Source organism: Sorex fumeus, unplaced genomic scaffold (genome assembly GCF_029834395.1).
Source record: "Sorex fumeus unplaced genomic scaffold, SorFum_2.1 ptg000019l, whole genome shotgun sequence".
In the NCBI taxonomy this organism is placed as follows: domain Eukaryota; kingdom Metazoa; phylum Chordata; class Mammalia; order Eulipotyphla; family Soricidae; genus Sorex; species Sorex fumeus.
The window spans coordinates 25,912,959-25,928,900 of NW_026606076.1; the positions used below are offsets into that span (position 1 = coordinate 25,912,959).

Here is a 15,942-nt window from a genome sequence, read left to right on the forward strand (position 1 = left end):
CCCAAAATACAATCAAAAATAGCCCAAAAGTATATTTTCATTTGCAAACCACAACCTCTACTAGTACCACGGCCCCAGGATGGCCCTGGACATCAAGGCTAATAATGACTAGTGACCGAGAGCTACAGTGTCATTTGCCATTAGGGAGCTGCCCCCCCACCCCCGCCGCTCAAAAATGAACAGTCCTTTTATAGTTTTGGATGCACCACCGGCAATATGGACGAGAAACTTCTGACTCTGTGCTCAGGAACCCGTCCTGGTGGAGCTCAGAGATCAAACTTGGATGGGCCAGATGCAAAGCAAACGCCCTAACCGCTGTGCTATTTCTCTGGTCCACTATGTGAATCTGCAGGTTTTGCAGCAGTGAGGTCGGGGCCAAAGCGTCCAGGACAGGGCCCAGCGCAGTCCCATGCTGGGAGGGTTAGGACAGTCCAGCCCGACGCTCTGCAGCCCCCGCACTCAGCCCCGTGCCCACCCGCCACTGTCCCACAGCGGAGCCAAAGGCGATTGTGGCTGTAGGGGATCCCGGAACCACGCACTCACACCCCCGACCCCTGCGCCCAGGCACAGCACCCACTGCACTCACCAAAGCTCCACGTCCCCCACCAGACAAGCCTGAGCTTGAGAGTAGATGGTCTCCAGATAATATTACCTCCTGGACATCTGCTCTTTTGACTGAAGCCTCAGTTGCCCTTTCTTCCTCGATCCCCAAAAGAAGGGTCCAATGAGGTACTAGATGGACCCAGGACAAGTGGTGAGCTAGCTACCCTGGCATCGAAATGGGCCTGGACAAAGTACCATAGTGCTTATTCATATGAGCCTGGTCATGGACAAATTTTGTCATGTATCAAAAAGTAATAACTAGAATTGGACGCTGCTGGGATTAGGAGTGATTGATCCGGCCTGAGCACTGTAATCTAATCTGTGGTGAGAAGTCCCCAGGAGAGTCACCCAAAACCCTAAAAGTGTCTATTACTGTGTCCATACAGAATGGTAATCATTAGGAAGTAAAACTAAATATGTCAATTAAGTTCCTGGTCTAAGGAGATGAGTAACACACCTTAAGGGCTGCTTTTTCTTCGTGGGATGCAGGTGATGGGGAAGTCTGGAAAACCATTTTTCATTGTGCTTCCCGTGGGGAGGCATGGATTGGGGTCGTGGTGAGAGAAGAAAAAGAGAAACTTCAGGGAGACAGGGCGAATGAAGGAGACTGAGAAAAGGGATGGTCCTCCTCCACCCAGATCCCCTATCTTCCAGTATGTAGGTGTTACAACCACCAACTGCCCCCGGCGCTGTGTAATCCCATCAATGGCAAAGACCCAAAGACTATAAAACCCTGCTCCTGAAAGAGAACAGCATAGTCTCCTGCCTCTGCATCTTGCTGCCTTAGTGGGGCCTCTTGGAGAGGGTGTGTTGAGTTTCCCACCCCAATATGCAACAGGACATCGGCTCACCCACTCCAGCACTGCTAAAAATGATACATGAACTCAGAACCAAAAGTAACCCCTGAGCATTGAATGCTGCTTTGGTCAAAAAAAGTACACTAAATTAAATAATAAAGACATTTCTGGGGCCGGAACGATGGTACACCAGGTAGGGAGTTTGCCTTCCATGCGGCCAATCCGGGTTCGATTCTCAAAATCTAATATCATCCCCCAGCACTGCCAGGAGTGATTCTTGAATGCAAAGCCTGAGTAAACCCTAAGCATCGCTGGGTGTGACCCTAAAAATGCAAAAAAGAGAAATTTCTGTGGAAAGAGATTGGAGACACAGTATAGCAGGTGAGGTGCTTGTCTTGCACTTGGCCAAACCAAGTTTGAATCCTGGAATCCCATACGGTGCCCTGAACCCCGCCAGGAGTGATCCCTGTGTGCAAAGGCAGGAGAAGTAACTGTGTCTTGCAGTTGTACTTCCTACAGACTGAATATTTAATTCATTCAAATGAATAAAGGTATGGTAGCCAATAGTGATCCTAAATTGCATTATTAGAGGGTTTAGGGCACACTCTGGAAGTGCCCAAGCTACTTCCTGCTAAGATTGCATATTTGGTTGCAAGATCCACTGTAGCACCACCCTGATGCACCCCACCAGACCGCAACCTGAGCTGGCTTAAAGCTCCACACCTTGGCGACTTGAGTGACAGAATAGGCAAATGAGCATTTCTTTTGAAGGTGGCCAACCTTGGTTTAATTCTGGGCATCCCTATGGTTCCGAGCACCACTAGGAGTGCTTGCTGAATTTAGAGCCAGGAGTAAGCATAATGCCTCGCTGGGTGTGACCCCAAGTGCAAAATAAATAAATCAAAAGGAAAGAGAAGCTCCCCACCTCCCTGAAGTCCCAGAACCCACTGAATTCACAAGAACCAGTGAAAATCAAAGGCTCTGCCAAATGCGTTTGAGCCCCAAGCACATAAAGAATATGCTGCGCCCCTCTCCCCATCCAGCCCGGCCACCCCCCAAGAATAACAGGACAGAGGAGAGGGTGTTTTTTCCTTCAGGCTGCTGACCCAGATATGGAGTACCCTGAGCAACCCCAGGTTTGACCACTAAACACTGCCAGGTGGGGCTCAACACCCCCCACAAGGAAAAAGAATGCGCCCCCAGGTCCCTTTGATGAGGGAATCCCACGCTTTACCTACTCCACAAGCAGCCTAAGGAATGAAAGGGCGCCAGTAACGGGATGTCCTGGGGACACTGCTGGGATGATCCACCCACCCCTGTGACTGACCAGGTGGCGGAAGTCGCCCCGAAACTAAATTAACGCTGAGGATCCCTCACATGCCCCATCAGATCTGGGGGAGAGACTGAGGCTCCCTCTAGCTCTGACACATTCTGCTTTGTGAGGGACCCGAGCGATGGGTAAGCAGGGAGGGCGCTGGCCTCGCATCCCGACACCCCAAAGGGTCCTCGGATCCCCAGGGAGGGAGTACTGAGCGACACCAGGTAGGGGTCTAAAACACATAAAAAAATTAAAACTTTTTTTCCTCTTTTATTTGTTTCGTTATTGTCCTTGTTTCTGGAACTTTCAGAACGAACTTAGCGCTTCAAATTCATTTTTCTCCTTGACCACGTGCTTCCTCTACCCACCCATATTTTTGGGGGGTCTGGGGGGCTTTGCCCAGGGGTTACTCCGGACTCTGGGCTCACTCCAGGCTGGTACCGGGACGATGTATGGTGCCGGGATTGAACCCGGCCGGCCGCGTTCCCCCATTATGCATCTTCCTAAATATGTTCTACTTAGAAAAAATGACCCTGTGTCCCTCAAAATCAATTTATAAACAAGATAAAACTTTCAGCAGGAGCGCTCTGTGTGACCCGGGTGAGGGGCCGCTACCCCGGGCCACCGCCACGGAGCGACCCCGCTGCCCACAAGGCGGAGAACGCGGAGGTTCAGGCGTTCAGAGCGACCACCCGGGCGGGTGGCGGGGGCACCAACCTTCGGGGACCCCCTGCCCCCCAGGGTGCCCCCTCACCTGCTCCTCACCTTCCGCAACCAGGCGACCCGCTTGTACCTCCCCACAGAATGCCAAGCCCTGGCGGATAAAGGTCGTGGATTTTGTGATGTCACCTGCACGTTCGCCCAGAGCCTTAAAGGGTCAGGCTTCAAATATCCCTGACCAGGTACGTGCCTGCTCAGGAAGGTTCATTTTTCCTCATTTCCGGGATAGCACCAGGTGATCCAGATAGCTGGGGGTCGCCAGGTCTGGGATAGATATAGAGGGATGAGCTGAGCAGATAACATGTCGAGCAGAGAGTCTTTGTATTTATGAAGGAAATAAAATTCACAAAAGTACTTTGCAAATAGCCACCAAGACCATCTCTGTGAGTCCCGATGTTCATGTATATATTCATTTACAACCCTCAGCCACATGCTAGAAATAGGTCCCCAGGAATCTTTCTTTTTTAAGTAAATAGATTTCATTTGGAGGATTTTTAAGCTGTGGAGTGGGGGGAAAGAAAGAAAGAAAAAGAGAGAGAGAGAGTAAAGTTAGACATGAAAGCATGAATGTACACATCCCAAGAGGGGAGATGCGGGCAACACATGTGCTCGGGAACCACATGTGCTCGGCCATGTGGGTGCAAGCAGCACATGGGCTCCAGCAGCATATGCGCTCCCTGGGAATCTTTCTGGCAGGTGCCAATAAAAAAGACGGGGTTCAATAAGGTCCCTCACCATTGGGGGCTGAGGATCTGCCCCTCAAAGTGATCTGGCAGTTTCACACACACACATGCCTACACTGAAAGCTGCGGGACAGGGCCTGGTACAACCCCTGCTTGAGAAGGCTGGGATGGTTAAGACTTCTTCCATCAGCAGGTGGGGCATCCTCGAGACCCACAGCCCCCCATGTTCAACTCCGCACAGGGGCCACGCTGCCCCATCGCAGAGCTGGAGACGAATATGCCCCCAAGCTCACACCCGAGACCCACGTGCCGTGTTAAATCCTCCCAATGCAACCAGCAAAGCTCTACATTCTCCTAAAGCCTCTGGAGCAAGGCAGACCCCAGGAACTCACTGGATATGGATGAGGGGGACTGATAAATAACCACAAAATTGTCCTGAAAGCTGGAACGATCCCATTGGTCACATTACAGGCATTGAAGGTGAGAGGTCCTCATGTCCTGCCACTGATTGGCCTTCAGTTTCCCCCTTCACCTGAAGTATCAGTTTGTCCTTTAAACGCTTGTCTGTATGAGGCCTGATCCACTTGACATCATTAGGAAGTAAAGGTGCACATGGAAGACTCCAGTCTGTGACATCATCCATTTCACGAAGAGCCTTAAAGTGCTAGGTTCCAAGTGCAGACAGACCATTATGGCAGCCAGGTGAATCAGTGCAAGGGGGATGAGCTCCAATAAAAAAGAGGAGAGGCAAGTGCTGGAGGGGCTGTGCCTGATAGTCTTCTCGACAACAAAATTCTAGACCTGCAGGTTGGTTTCTAACATTTACCCAACTCGGTTGCAATTCTGACCCATGGATGGATTTTTCCAGGCAACTACCTAACGTTTCAGCAAGATGGACAAGCAAAATAGACGGACAGCAGGTCACATAGCTGTGTGATTTTTTTCCAACTCAAAGAACAGACACAGTAAGTGGAAATAAGTCCCTCTGCAGAAAATTGAAGCACCAGTTTAGAGTGAAAATAAAAGGGGCCAGAGACTAGATTTGTTACTAGCTTAGTGTGAAGCTTAGTGGGATAGCTTAGTGGGATACACGTGCGAAGGCAATGATGCATCCCCACATAGCCGAGACAGACCTTTGAAAACATCTCACCTGAAGCAGATTCCTCTCGAGGATCAATAAGTTTTCTGTTATCTTGTTCTCTTTACTTAGGTGGGGAGAGGGTCACACCAGCAGTGCTCAGGGATTCCTGCTGCTGGGACTCTCAGGGCCGAGAGAGATAACCACGAAAAACCCGCCTTTCTTCAAACACTTTTGAACTTATTCGCCAACATAGCTTGGCACATGCCTCAGGAAACAGCAAGCGAACGTTCAAGCTCGCAAAACAATGCAGAGAAGCCATCAAGGATGACCTCAAAGACAGGAGAACAGCGATGCTGGTAGATGCGGCAGAAGCCATGAAAAGCCTTCATAATGCCTGCCTGTCCATCACCAACTACAAGACCAAGATGACTAACCTCCAACATCCTGATGGATCTATCACATCTTCCAGAAGGGCAATGGAGAAGATTATTCATGACTTCTACTCAGATCTCTTTAATAGCCACGTCCACTTAACCACATACCACATTCTGCACGATTGACATATTGTTCCCAATGTTCTCCCTTCCAAATTTCAACACGCCATCTCTTTGGTAAAGAAACAAAGAGCAGCTGGCCAAGACAAGATCAGACCTGAACACCTGAAGAACTTACCATCAGTACTTATCAATACACTGGCTTGGCTCTTCACACGCTACCTGTCTGAATGCAAAGTTCCATCCCAATGGAAAACCAGCAAGACTGTACTACTATACAAGAAGGGAGACATCTATGACATTGGCAACTATCGCCCAAACTGCCTATTGTCTGTCATCTGCAAACTGTTCACTCGAGTCATCTTGAATAGGATTAGCAGAACACTAGATGAAGAACAACCATATGAACAAGCCAGGTCCCGAAAAGGATTCAGTGCCATGTACAATATCCACACGATTACTAAGCTCATTGAGGTTTCTCAGGAGTTCAACATGCCGCTCTGTCTAATGTTCATTGATTTAAAGAAGGCCTTTTTTCCTGTTGAGATGGAAGTGGTCATAGAAGCCCTAGCCAATCAGGGTGTACAAACTCAATACATCAGGATCCTCCGTGAGCTGTATTGCGGATTCACTACCAGGATCTCACCATTCTACAAAGAAGTAATTATCCATGTCAAGAGAGGGGTCGGGCAGGGTGATACAATTTCACCAAAACTCTTCAGTGCCACCCTTGAGAACATCATGCGATGACAGGAATGGGAAGGAATGGGAGTGAAGATAGATGGTCGGCAACTACACCACCTCCGCTTTGCTGATGACATCGTTCTAATAACACTAAACATCAGCCAAGCAGAACAAATGCTGACTGACTTCGACCGTAAGTGTCGAAAGGTCGGATTACAACTAAATCTCACAAAGACAATGTTCATGAGAAACAGTCTTGTTTCTGATGTTCCATTCAATCTCAACAGAATCACCATCTCTGAATACAACATTCAGCACCCACTGAGGTTAAGGACCCTCTAGTCCCAGCATTAGGCTCCGATATTTTTCCTGTGATGCTGAGACCATAGATGTGGTTGTGGGGATGGAGCCGGACCCCACCTTTCATGTCGCATGCTCGGTCCACTGAGCACTCCAATGGGATAATAGTTAGTTTCAACAAGAGAATCTTACAGCACACTTGTATGCAATACCCCTGTTCCTAAAGAATTTGCTGTAATGCCACATCATAAACCTGTGATTTGAGTTCTGAAATCAAACAAAATGCACAATGAGAATTAGTCCAATGTTGAATGGAATGCAGTTGAATGACCAAGCAGGTGGAGGACAACTCTATATTTCTCACAGTCCAAGCAAGTCTACAGAAAGGGAAAATCTGCGGGAAGTGTTGCTAGGAGGATCTCGGCAATCCCTAAAAAAGCCTTTTGGGTTTTGTTTTTAATCAGACCCAGTGATGCTTGGGATACCATAGGGGATGCTGGACATCGAAGGTAGGCGGCATCTGTAAGGCGAGAACCCACCGTGATGCACTGCTGTTCTCGTCCTAATTAACTTCACTATGGGCTCACAGTAACAATTTAACACACACACAATAGAACAATTTTTGTTGTGTACAAGCGTACAGCAGGTAGGCATTTGCCTTGCATGAGGCTGACAGTGGTTGATCCTTGAACACTGTCAAAAGCAACTTACGAGAACCACCAGCAATAACTGCTGAGCATCCCCAGGCCCCAAAACAAAAGAAAACTAAATTTCTTCCCATATTCAAAAAACCATGGCAATGCTCCAAAGGCAAAGATATGCATGGTGTCAGATTGACTGAGAGGAGTCCAGAAAGGGCACCCGACCCTTTAGGTGTACAGCCAGGCTAGTTATATAGCCGGGGACACAAGGGCCTTGAAACACATGGACTACTCGACATACCTTACAGATAAGGAAGTATGACAACAAAGTCAAGAAAGCAAAGCACAGGATCTATCCGTAATGAACAGCTCTGGGGAGAAGACACCCCTACCCCACGCCACACCTCCACATAACATGGTCTAGCGATGAGAAGGGGATACTCAATGTCCAATGAGAAACTCAAAGATGTTGTGGATTGGAGGACTCCTGGGTTGGCCACATGCAAGGCAAACATCCTACTTGCCCTACTATTTCTCTGGCCATTTCTAAATAAATGGGAGAAAACGGGAAAAAATGGGAGAGCAATTAGAAAGCTTTCAGGTTTAATTCTCGGTCATACAATGAAACACCCGTCCCTTCACCGTCCCCTTTTCCCACCACTAAAAACCCAAGTATACCGCCATTCCACAGCCTCCCACTAACTGTGGGGTAGATAATTTCCACATTCTTCTCTCTACTTTGATTACATTCAATATTTTGTCACGAGACCACCAGTATTATTTGGGATTTTACCCCAGCACTCAGATCTGGCAAAAACACAACAATTGACAATTCTTTTTCGATTGCTGGTTATAAATAACATATGATGTTGGAATTCTGAAATTGTAACAACTAAATCTGGAGGGATTTCTGTCAAAACCTGCTGGGTTCCGAGATTTGTTCCAGAGTCTCTGGAGTTATGGCCATTAAACAGCTTTACCACGAGCCAGAGAGGCGGTTCGTGGGAATGACATAGGCTCTTGTTGGGGAGGGGAGGAATTGTCCGGCTCCACCCCATCCTGAGACGCCCCACGTATCTTCCTGAGTGAGGGCGCAAACCTTACTTTCCAAAGGCCTTTGGAGGATGGAGGCCACCGAGCCGGCAAGTGGGAGCAGTTGGGGGGACAGCACCAATTTCCCCTGGGGTGGACTAGGAACAGTAACCTACTGAAGGATCCAGATGCATTTCTGCTAAAAGGCACTGAGTTTCAAGATTTGTCTCTGAATCTCTGCGATCATGGCCATTAGGTACCTTGATCATGAGCCAGAGAGGTCAATCATAGGTGCCAGACAACTCGGGGTTTCGTTGAGGTGGGGAGAAAAGGGCCGGCTCCACCACCATCCAGTTAGGCCCTGCATGTCTCCTCACAGCAGTCCCAAACCTAACCGTCCAGAAGCCATTAGAGATGGCGGCCACTGAGCCGCCAGGCACGAAACCTATTGCCACCTGAAATACCCAGCTTTGGTAACCTACTGTGGGGACCAGACACATTTCTGCTAAGAGCCACTGGGTTCCGAAGATTTGTTATTGAGACTCTGGGATCATGGCCGAGTGATCAAGAGCCAGACAGTCCGTACATGGGTAGCAACTTGGGGTCTCATTGAGGGGGGGAGAAAAGGGCAGAGTCTGCCCCAATCCCATGAGGCCCCACATGTCTTGTCACTGCAGGCCCAAACCTGTCTGTCCAAAACCTGTCTGTCCAATGGCCTCTGGAAGATGGTTGCCACTGAGCCACCAAGTGGGATCAGGCGGAGATACACACCCTTTCCCCCTTGTGGTGGTCTGTAACTGGCAGCTCATTGCGGGAACCGGACACATCTCTGCAAAAAGCCGCTGGGTTCTGAGATTTGTCTCTGAGTCTCTGGGATCATAGACTTTAAGCAGTTTGATCAGGAACCAGAGAGACCTTGCCTCCAATTATATAGTTGAGCCGGAAATGGTTTGTTGGTGTGTCTTGCACATACCTAAATTTTGGCCGTTTACTTTCTTGGAAGACTTTGCCCAAAGTTTTTGTTGTCTGGCCAAAGGCACAGCATCTATTTCGGAGTATCTGGAAGTCTGATGGTGTCATCATTCTGCTAATGCACTTTCCTTACAGGCACAGTTTGACCTGCTGGTGGTACCAGACACCCGGGAAGTAGAAATTCTATATATGGAAAAAAAAACACCAATATTGGCGTTGGACTCATTATAAAGTGAGTAGGATGCTTGCCTTGCTGATCCAGGTCAAACTTCCCCATCCCATAGGAATCCAGCAGCACTGCAGAATAATTCCTGAGCTGCAGAACCAGAAGTAAACCTTGAGCATCAAAGAATCCCTTCGAACTCCCCTGAATTAAAAAAAAAGCTATTAAAATTAATCCAAAGTAGGGCTGAAGTGATAGCAGAACAGGTAGGACGTTTGGCTTGCACATGACCAACCCGGTTTCGAATCCCAGCAACAATATGGTCCCCTGAGCTTTACCAAGAGTAATTCCTGAGTGCATAAGCCAGGAGAAACCCATGTGAAATGCTGGGTGTGACCCAAAAAGCAATAAATAAATAAATAATAATAATCCAAAGAGTAAATTTTCAGAGGCAAATATCCGTCACTTTTCCAAACACGCCCCAAAGTCCCAAACCCAGCAAGGAAGCCAATGAAAATGACTGACGGCAAAAGTGTCCCTTTCCTTTGGGGGCTGCCCGTGAACATACCTGGAGTTTTGATAAGTGTTATGTCCAGTCCAAAGGCTCCAAACATGGTCCTGCGCAGTCTCGAGTTGGGAGGAATGAGATGGCCAAGACCCCCACTCTCTGCAAGCTCCTCACACCAAGGCCTGAAGTCCATGTGCCCACCCTCCAGTGCCATCTTGGACATGGTTGCGATCGTGGCTGCAGGAGCCCTCAGAATAACGCACCCTCACACATGGCACTTGAGCCAAAGAATAGCCCCAATGTACCCCTCAAAAGCTCCACATCCTCTAAAGCCTGGACATCCAGAACAAGTAAAAAAAGCATGAAAGTGCCCTACAAGCTGGTGTGACCTGCCGCACAAGTTCCCAAACCGGGATTTTCAGGGTGCTAAAGCATTCCAAATTCTAACACAGGAAAGACTGACGAATGAAGGTTTACCTGTTTTTCCATTTTCAAAGAATTCAGTGCTGCATCTTGGTTGATTTCTGCCATAATTCCCACCAAACAGCCCCTCTGGGCCAAGCCCGAAGCATAGCAAACAATAAGAGAGTAGTGAGCTGTGACAGCTCTGAGCAGGGGGGTGTTTCTATACCTGTTCATTCAGTCACCTTCCTCCTTATTTTCGTCACCAGGACCCATTATTTACAAGTTAACACACAAGCAATTCTAAGCCCTAGAGTACTGGCATAGGTGCAGCCCGGGTGAAAATCAGCAGGTACATTTCTATGACAAGAGAAGCCTGTTCCGAGCAGGCAGGCTTACTTCCCTCTTAACTGCACTTTTTTAACACCCTTGACCATTGTGTCCAAAGGAAACTTGCTTGTCTGACTTGTCCTGTTCTGTCCTTAGAGACCGTTATGAAGGGATCCAATCATCCGGTATGAATTTTTATATGTTTATTACGGCGTGAGGGGTACATGAAGCCCTTCCCACATTACTGACATATATGCAGTTTGTCTCCAGTATGAATTCTCATATACTGAGTAAGAGAATAGCATCAAATGAAGGTGTTCCCACAAGTCGGACACTAATAAGGTTTCCCTCCACTGTGAATTTTCCCGTGCTTAGAAAGGATTTAGAATGGCAGAAGGCCTTGCCACATTTCTCCCATATATAAGGTTTTTCTCTGGCGTGCTCGAACACGCACACAAAGCAGTGCAGCTCGCACTTTGTCCGAACTCGCAGAGCAGTGCAGAGATGCGATCAAGGAAGACCTCAAAGAGAGAAGAGCAGAAGTACTGGTAGATGCGGCAGAAGCAGCGAAAAGTATTCGTAACGCCCGCCTGTCCTTCACCAACTACAAGACTAAGATGACTGCCCTCCGACGTCCTGATGGATACATCACATCCTCCGGAATGGCAATGGAGAAGATTATCCATGACTTCTACTCAAATCTCTTCGATAGCCATGTCCACTTGCCGACATACCAAATTCCACAGGATGGATATGTCATTCCCAACGTTCTCCCTTCCGAAATCCGACACGCTATTTCGTCAGTAAAGAAACAAACAGCACCCGGCCCAGACAAGGTCAGACCTGAACACCTGAAGAACCTGCCATCAGTACTCATCAATACACTGACTCGCCTCTTCACTCGCTACCTGTCTGAATGCAAGATTCCGTCCCAGAGGAAAACCAGCAGGACCGTACTACTGTTCAAGAAGGGAGACATCCATGACATTGGCAACTATCGCTCAATCTGCCTATTGTCTGTCATGTACAAGTTGTACACTCGAATCATCCTAAATAGGATTGGCAGAACACTAGATGAAGGAAAACCATGCGAGTAAGCTGGGTTCCGCAAAGGATTCAGCACCATCGACCATATCCACACGATAACCAAGCTCATTGATGTTTCTCGGGAGTTCAAGATGCCACTCTGTTTAACGTTCATTGATTTAAAGAAGGCTTTTGATTCTGTTGAGACGGAAGCGGTCATTGAAGCCCTAGCCAATCAGGGCATTCAAGCCCAATACATCAGGATCCTCCGTGAACTGTATTGCGGATTCACTACGAGGATCTCACCATTCTACAAAGAAGTGGTCGTTGATGTAAAGAGAGGGGTGCGGCAGGGTGATACCATTTCATCGAAACCCTTCAGTGCCACCCTCGAGAACATCATGCGACGACTGGAATGGGAAGGAATGGGAGTGAAGATAGATGGTCGGCAACTACACCACCTCCGCTTTGCTGATGACATTGTTTTAATAACACCAAACATCAGCCAAGCGGCACAAATGCTGGCCGACTTTGACCGTGAGTGTGGAAAGGTAGGACTACAGCTGAATCTTACGAAGATGATGTTCATGAGAAACAGCCTCATTCCTGACGCCCCATTCGCTCTCAACGGAACAACCATCTCCGAATGCAACAGCTATGTGTACCTAGGTCGAGAAGTCAACATGACAAATGACCTGGCACCCGAGCTGCGCAGGAGTAAGAGAGCAGCTTGGAACGCCTTCAAGAACGTCGGAGAAATAGCTAAGAGGACGAAGAACCTCCGGCTCTGGGCACATCTGTTTGATTCCACTGTTCTTACTGCATTAACATATGCCTCAGAGACCTGGGCCCTACACAAAAAAGATGAGAACGCTATTCAGGTCTCCCAAAGAAGAATTGAAAGAGCTATGCTTGGAATATCACGTTTCACTCAAATGAAGGAAAGAATCCGGAGTTCTGACATGCGTCGACGATCAAGAATCAGGGACGCTGTCTCGTTTGCCAAGGTATCAAAAATCAGATGGGCTGGTCACGTAATGAGATTTAAAGACAACCGCTGGACTAGAGCTGTTACTGACTGGATTCCACAGGATGTCAAAAGACCGCATGGCCGCCCACCTACCAGATGGTCAGACTTCTTCGTGAAGATCATGAACGATCGGTCTGAGGCTCTTCATGTTCCCAGAGCCAACAGATGCCATTGGGCTACACTAGCACGCAACAGGGACAAATGGAGATGTTACTTGCGCCCGCTAGAGCAAATCGACGACTAACAGAAAGTTAAGTTATTCTCTGGCGTGAATGCTACTGTGTACACTAAATCTGAGGTTTCTCAAAATGCCTTTCTACATTTCTTACATGTATATGATTTCTCTCCTGTGAGTATTCTCCTATGTACATTAAGTATTGAGGACAAACAGAGGCCTTCCCACATTCCTTACATATAAAGTTTCTCTCCAGTGTGAATTTTCCTACGTACACTAATATTTGAGGTTGTAGCAAATGCCTACCCACATTCCTTACATATATATGGTTTCTCTCCACTATGAATACTCCTATGTACAGTCAATTGTGAGGAAGAAGTAAAGGCCTTTTCACACTCCATCCATATCTAAGACTTCTCTCCAGTATGAATTCTCATGTGCAGAGTAAGGGAAGAGAACCGTGTGAATGCCTTTCCACATGTCTGACACTGATAAGGTTTCTCTCCAGTGTGAATTTTCCTATGTTCACGAAGTGTTGAGGCTCCAGCAAAGGCCTTCCCACATTCCTTACATATATGTGGTTTCTCTCCAGTGTGAACATTCCCATGTTCACTAAGAGTTGAGGCTACAGCAAAGGCCTTCCCACATTCCTTACATATATACGGTTTCTCTCCAGTGTGAATTCTCCTATGTTCAGTAAGCTTTGTGGCTCTAGCAAAGGCCTTTCCACATTCCTTATATATATGCGGTTCCTCTCCAGTGTGAATTCTCCTATGTACACTAAGATATGAGGCTACGGCAAAGATCTTCCCACATTCCTTACATATATACGGTTTCTCTCCAGTGTGAATTCTCATATGTAAACTAAGTCTTGCGGCCCAAACAAAGGCCTTTCCACATTCTTTACATCTATACAGTTTCTCTCCAGTGTGAATAATTGCATGTCTACTGAGGCTTGACAACTGAGTAAAGGCCTTGCCACACTCCTCACATATATAAGGCTTCTCTCCACTATGAGTTTTCATGTGTCTATTAAGATGTGAGGTCTGAATAAAGGCCTTCCCACAAGTCTGACATTTATATGGTTTCTCTCCTGTATGAATTCTCCTATGCAAAATAAGATTTGCTGATCTACTGAAGGTCTTTCCACATTCTTCACATGTATAAGGTTTCACTCTTGCATTAATATTCATATGGTCATGATGGGGTAACCCTTGACTCACACTTTGCTCTTGGGGCTGACTTTTCTGGGGATTCTGTTCACTGTGGTTTTCTAAGGGAAAAACACAGTGCTGGGAACATGGGGAGGCTCCCCCACCTTCCTTACACCTAGATGGGTTCTGCTCACGGTGATTGTGGTTGAGGGTATGTTGCTGTGAGGGACTCACTATAAACAGTGATCCTCTCCCTAGAAGGTGCCCCATTGGGGAATTTTTTGCCTGTGAACTGAGAATAACACACTCCAAGGAACTTTTTCCAGGAGAGGACTTCTTCAGAGTGAGGTAGCTCTCACCATTCTGATCACCCTCAGAAGACATCCCGCCTGTCTCGGCGTTCTCATGGGGCTGAGGGTAGGATTGCTCACTAGAGACATTGTAACACAGTGTAGGATCAGAGACATTCCACTTGGGGTGGCAGTTTTCCTGTAGAACAACAGAGGATTCTAATTATTGACTTATTCACTGAGTCTTCCTGACAAAAAATGAGCCCTTCAGCTGTGGTTTCACACATATGCACCACACAAATGCAATTTCCGACATACGAATTGCCTTACAATAGAATAATTTCATGTAACTGTAAGTTGGACACACAAAATTGATGGATGCAGAGTCAGTAAATTCTGTGGCTTTCTCCCCTTTAAATTAATGAATGAATACAACTGGAAATAATTCCTTCTATAGAAAATGGAAGCATCTATTTCAAGAGAAAATGAAATAGATCCACATGCGGGTTTGGTTAAAGTTCCGTGTGGAACCTGTGATGCAGGGGTGAAGACAACGCTGCATCGTCACGCAGCTGAGACAGACCACGTGGCCATTGCAAAGCTCTCACCACAAGTGATGGCTTTCAGGATCAATGAAGTTTTTTGTTCTTTCTGTTTTGTAGTTTCTATTTATTGGGGGTGGGGTGGTGGATGGTCACACCATGCAGTGTCTAGGATGATTTCTGTGGGTCTATGCTGTCCATAAGGTGTGCTGGGTAAGGAATATCCGTCCATGTGCAAAGCAATTATATTTCTCACTGCACCATCTCTAGGGCGCACAAATTAGCTTTCTAAACAACTACCACTTTCAAGCAAATAAAAACTCACAGTATTTTTAAACATGGTTGATTTCAGCACCTAGTGAAGCTAAGGGTCCTCTACTTCAAGCATCAGGCTTTGGAATTCCTCCCTGCCATTCTCAGCCTTCCACCTTAACAATCACATACTTGGTCCACTCCTGCTGGCATAATAATATTTATTCTGAATTAGCGAATCTTACCAACTCATTCGTACTTGCTGACCCCATTCCCAAATCAAAGTGCTGTAATGCCAAATCCTGAAGTCGCGGTTTCCGTTCTGAAACTGAACAAAACATGCAAATCAAGCACATGTCAAAAAATGTAGCATAATGATGCCATGTAGTTAACAGTACATCTCTGTGGTTCTCAAAGTCCAAAGAGTCCCACACTAAAGAAAAGATTCGGAAAGTGGAAAACTGTGAGGATCTTGGCAATTCTACACTAGGTTTTGTTTTTGTTTTTGAGTAGACCTGGTAATGTTCAGGGAACCAGGTTATTGAACAAATTATAGAACAGTTTACCTTCAGGCACTGCAAGGCACTCCCTGCTGTACTATCGTTCAGATCCAAACTAGCTCTGTTATGGTCTTACTTATTCAAAAGCCATGGAAGCAAATTACAGGATCATTCTGTGATTGACAGTCCAGGGAAATGAAGAGCAGCATAAGTGCGGCACAGACCCAAGGATCCAGGAGCCCAAG

The 15,942-nt window shown here is 47.1% G+C and overlaps 1 protein-coding gene across 1 annotated transcript in view; it reads right to left on the reverse strand.

The window, feature by feature from the left end:
• LOC130022023 (putative zinc finger protein 66) overlaps positions 1–14,053 on the reverse strand; it is a gene marked incomplete at its 5' end in the record, with an annotated part of 56,797 nt that extends 42,744 nt beyond the window's left edge. Inside the window, 2 exons of the mRNA XM_056112745.1 lie at positions 13,280–13,345; positions 13,430–14,053. Coding sequence (XP_055968720.1) covers positions 13,280–13,345; positions 13,430–14,053 — 690 coding nt within the window. The remainder of the gene's footprint in view (positions 1–13,279; positions 13,346–13,429) is intronic.
• Between the last annotated feature and the right edge of the window lie 1,889 nt (positions 14,054–15,942).